The sequence below is a fragment of the Propithecus coquereli genome, unplaced genomic scaffold, assembly GCF_000956105.1.
Source record: "Propithecus coquereli isolate 6110/MARCELLA unplaced genomic scaffold, Pcoq_1.0 Scaffold54, whole genome shotgun sequence".
NCBI classification, from domain to species: Eukaryota; Metazoa; Chordata; class Mammalia; order Primates; family Indriidae; genus Propithecus; species Propithecus coquereli.
In genome coordinates, this window is record NW_012151285.1 from 749,052 (window position 1) to 753,980 (window position 4,929).

The following is a 4,929-nucleotide window of genomic DNA, read 5'->3' on the forward strand; positions in this document are numbered from 1 at the left end:
CTCTGGGAGGTAGAAAGAGGGCAATTACAACCCTTCTACTTTTCTGCATTTTTAAAAGTTTTCTGTAATGATGAGAAAACAGTACTCTAAAAGGGTAAATTAATCTTTGTTCCTATAATAAATCTAAGCAGAATATTTTTCTAAGTTGATCATAGAACCCCATTATTACAACCAAGAACCCCCTCCCTTGTTCTGTCAGCCAATTCTCTTCTCTACAAAATAGAAAGTTAGATGGGAATGGGTCGAAGATGGGTTGTTTTTATGAATGTGGAGAAACCGACCAAGGCTAGTGTCCAGTTCTTAGTTTCAATATCACATTTGCTCAAACCCAGGTTCTACTATTTTAGGTCTGATTCTTGGATAGTCACTCTGCCCTATTCAGAACTAAGAATTTAGGCTCCAGATCTCACGTCCTCTCACAAACTAATTCAGTTCTGTAGTCAGGTGCAATAAGGGAAGAGGGAAGGGCAATGGAGGGTGACAAGGATTCCTTGCTTGGCCAAACTTTAGTCAGGCTTCTGAACCTTCTCCTAGGCCCATCTGTGCACTTCCTTGTAAAATCCAGTTTTAGCAAAAGAACACTGCTAAGTCAGAACTCCCCATCCTTGACATCTGATCACCATCGATACCTGATCAGGTTCCTCATCCACCACCCGCACAGGTGATGTCTGGTCACCTTGGCCCGTTTTCAGCAAGACTCCTGGTAGGTGGATTTAGCCAAAACCCCTCTTACTCCTGATGTTTCCTCTTAGTAATTTTCTATCCACTGACCCCCTACCCTGCTCCTTGGCTACAAATTCCCACTTGTCCGTACTGTCTTGGGAGTTGAGCCCAGTCTCTTTCCCTACTGCAAGACCCCGTTGCAGTGGTCCCTCTACCCATCTGGATGCTCCTGAATAAAGTCTCCCTTGCCCTGCTTTAATACGCATCATTGAATACATTTTTCTTTAACAAAGGGCAGTCACAGCCCAGGTAAGAAAGAGGTTGTGTCTATTCCCAGAGGTGCAGAGCTCCTGGGGGTTTTGTTTGTTTGTTTGTGGTTTTCGTGTTTTTAGTTTTGTATGCAGCAGCCATTGATGCAAGCTTTGGCATGCTAGGAAGGAGTAATGATGCCTGTGATGCTGGTGATGACTGTGAAATTAAACAAACACCAGCATATTTATCTAAATGCAAATTTTAAAACAAGGAACAGCAAACCCTTTCTACAGCAAGAGTCGTTAAGTCAGTAACTTAAGGATTTCATTTTCAGGTGTAGTCAGCGCCCACTAGCTCCCACCCCAGCCCGCGGGGTCCTGCTCTCACCGCTGCTTCTAAGAACTACAACTCCCAGCCTGAAGGAGGCTACTGCGCATGCGGCATGACGACCTATGCCTACATTTCCCAGAGAGCCGAGCGGTTACGCCAACGCGCGCGTGCGCCCTTGCGTGCCTCTCTCTTCCCACTTGGGTTTGACCTACAGCCACCCGGGAGAAGATGGCCGCCCCATCAGTGTCCGGACTCTCCCGGCAGGTGAGAGAACGGTGGTTCGGAAAGACAGCGGGAGGATCCCTCCTGGGGTGATTGGAACCAGACCCCGAGCGCCAGGTTGCTAGGCTACGACGGGGGAAGCCTGGCCGTCGTTCAAGGTCGTGGGGACCGGCGAGTGGGGGCGACGTAAAGCGACCCAGCTTTTGCCCCCTTTCCCCCGGACGCCTATTGGGCAGTGGGCGCGGGGCTGCGCTTGCAGTGGCCTTGGCGTCCTGTCCTCCGAGCACAGCCCCGGGCAGCAGCTGACTGAAGGGACTCGGGAGAGAGGGTTAGGGCTTCCCTGGACTCCGAGAAAAGGGCACGGCCTATCCCCGAAATCAGCTTCCTTTGCCATTGTGGAAAAACCTGTCAGTGATTATTAGTAATGCTAAGGAGTATTCCTAAAGCACATTTCACTGTTTTATAAAGAAGATGCGACAGAAAAGTTTAAGTAACTTGTCCTTGGCTGCTCAGCTAGTAAATGGTAGAGTTGACATTTGAACCCACAGTCACGCAGAAGATGGAGTTGGAAAATAATTTGTGTTCTTACTACTGCATCTCACCATGATGCTTTACATATCATGACCCCTTGCAGCTTATGTAATTTTAATGCAAGTGCTAAAAATCCTTTTAATCCTCACAACCAGTTTTGGTGTAGTGCATTCCAGATCTAGAAGTATTTGAAGGTGACCTGTGCCCTTGCAGGTGCTTTTTAAATTATGGATTCCGACTCCAAGGTTGGATGCCTTTTGATAGACAAGACACTGTCTCTCAGAACTAGAACCTCTTGTCAGATCAAATTCTGTTTGCTGCAATACCCAAAGAATTAGTCTTTTATTTCAGATAGCATTCGAATCCCTAAGAAGGTACATCTGTTGCAAATCATGACTAGAATCCTTCCACTTTTATTGAAATCCTGCTCAAGGGTGTGGTAATATTAATGCCAAAAATTTTGTTAAATATTTTTGAAACGTGCACTCCCTGGAACAGTGTTTTCTCTCTCATATGAGTGTGCTGGCCTCAGCCCATTTCTAGCAAACTAGGAAGTTGGTGGGAAGACGATTTCCCAAGCAACTTGGGATGATTCTCACTAGGGAAATTCACTCCTAAGTAATAAAGACCAGCTCACCCTCATGTAATCTATGCGATGATACAAAGAAACATACAAAACTAATTCTTTAAAAGTCATGTAAAAATTTTTTTTATTAGTAAGTTAAATGCACAGATCCTTCAAGTAATCTCATTTGATCTGTTTTCCTTTATTTCAAAGGTGCGATGCTTCAGTACCTCTGTGGTCAGGCCATTTGCAAAGCTTGTGAGGGTATGTTAATTTATTTTCTTTTATAATTGTAAAGCAGGGGAAAGTGTGAATCAAACAGCAATACAGTTAAGGCATGGGCTTTTGTGTAGTTACTGTCTAAACCTTTCTGCACGATTTGTGGTTCCCAAAACGTGATGTGTGTATGGGGTGATGAAAGAAATGACGTTGAGTGCTTGCTGTGCGGCAGAACCGTGCATAAGCTTTGACTGTGAGAACTATTTTTTTTAATTATTTGTTTTTCCGTTAACCCTCCAAAATAGACAAGCTAGTATTTACTTATTCTTTTTAATGAAAGAAACGAGTGCAACAAAATAAAGTGACATGTCCAAGTTCTTACAGTAAGTTATTATTAATACAGGAGTTGATGTTGAAATCAAGTTATCTCAGTTTCTGTTAACAATCCTGTTGTAACTCTCTGTGCTCCATCTTACCTTCCACCTAACTGGTAAGGAATAGTCACACTCTTTACAGTCTTTCTCCAAAGAAAATCAGTGCTGTCAAAAGGATTTCTCCACTGGGTACCATAAAGGCTCACTATTTCAAGGATCTGCCAGTCCTTTTCTTTGCAAAACAAAAGTAGTCTAGTTGACCCCTGGTGAAGAGGACTACTAGTGATAAATAATAAATGGAGTTTACCGTGAAGGGCACAGAAGTGATACATGGCTAACAGCCAGCAACAACCCTGTTAGAACAAGAAGTTTGACTCCATTTGCATGGGTCACTTTGTCATTCTTGCTTTAATTATTAGTTCCTGTATGACAAAGAATTAATTCAACTCGCAGGGAGCAGGAACTTCACTTGGCCCACAGTCCAAAGATGCGCTGACCTGTGTATCCTATCTACCCACCGACCACTCCGTTCCCCAGTCAACAGTGGGCCAGTCCTTCCCTTGGAAAAATAGCGTAAGGAAAAGATCAAAATACCACATCTATGTCCTTAGTGAATCACGTCAGATGGAATGTAGAAAAAATAATTCTTACACTTCCACCCTCATTACCAGCACCAAATCTCTCAAAACCACTAGTTTTATTCTTCACGTGAGAACATGAAACGCCCAAACAGGGATAGGGAATAGCTAGTCTTCCCATTTTACAAAAGGGGAAATGGGGGCTCAGGAAATTTGCCCAAGATCACTCAGCTTAGTCTTAGAGCTGAGAGGGAACTAAATCTTTCTCATTCAAAGCCTAAGCTTTCCCACTACAACGTACAGCACCACTAAGCATATGTAGTCATACGTTGATGGTACTGTGTAGAAAAAGGTCTGTAGTTTATTGTGAAAAATAATTCAAGCATCAGACACTTTGTAAATTGCTAAAGGGCTCTATTAAGTTGAACATTGATGGGGAGGCTTTGTAAGGAGAGACTTATAGTATCACTATGAATTGCATAAAGGTGTATTTGTATGTTTCATAAACACCTGTTTTCCTGACTCTAACATGTTCAGAACTGCCTGCTATCAGTGTTTAAAACTTCCCATACTCAGAATTGAATAGTTACTGAGTTCAAAGGAAGCATAAGCTCGTCTCAAAATAAGTACAGGTAATTGAATTGTAGGTAAGTGGAGCTGAAGGGACTTGAGACATTATTATTAAAGCCCTTCATTTTACAGGTGAGGAATTGGAGGCTCAAAGATTGAATGCCCTAATTTGTTTGTGAATTGCCATTTAGGACAGCTCTTTGATGAAATATTTAAACTATTTTGTGTTATAAGATGTATTTTTTAAATTATAAATTTGTAATTCTGCTTTTATCAGTATAATATTGTCTTAACTGATTTTCCTTTTTCCTTCCTTCCCTACCCCACCCTTTTTCTTAAAGCCACCTGTTCAGATACACGGTGTTGAAGGTCGCTACGCCACTGCTCTTTATTCTGCTGCATCAAAACAAAATAAGCTGGAACAAGTAGAAAAGGAGCTGTTGAGAGTATCAGTAAGTAGCTTTCCTTTTCATTACATATTAAGTTCCTATGTGTATATTTTTTGCTTTAGTTATTTGACTATGTCTTCCTAATGAGGTATATCCTATGAGAAAAAGACGTGCAAAAAACTGTTTTCAGTAAATATTTTGTTAGTGATAATATTGGATTTTATTCTGAAACTTAT

The 4,929-nt window shown here is 42.1% G+C and overlaps 1 protein-coding gene across 1 annotated transcript in view; it reads left to right on the forward strand.

Moving 5' to 3' along the window:
* Positions 1–1,382: 1,382 nt before the first annotated feature.
* The window catches only part of ATP5O (ATP synthase, H+ transporting, mitochondrial F1 complex, O subunit), a 10,212-nt gene continuing 6,665 nt past the window's right edge, over positions 1,383–4,929 (forward strand). The window contains exons 1-3 of the mRNA XM_012657391.1: positions 1,383–1,509; positions 2,777–2,827; positions 4,646–4,756. Coding sequence (XP_012512845.1) covers positions 1,474–1,509; positions 2,777–2,827; positions 4,646–4,756 — 198 coding nt within the window. The 5' untranslated portion in view covers positions 1,383–1,473. The remainder of the gene's footprint in view (positions 1,510–2,776; positions 2,828–4,645; positions 4,757–4,929) is intronic.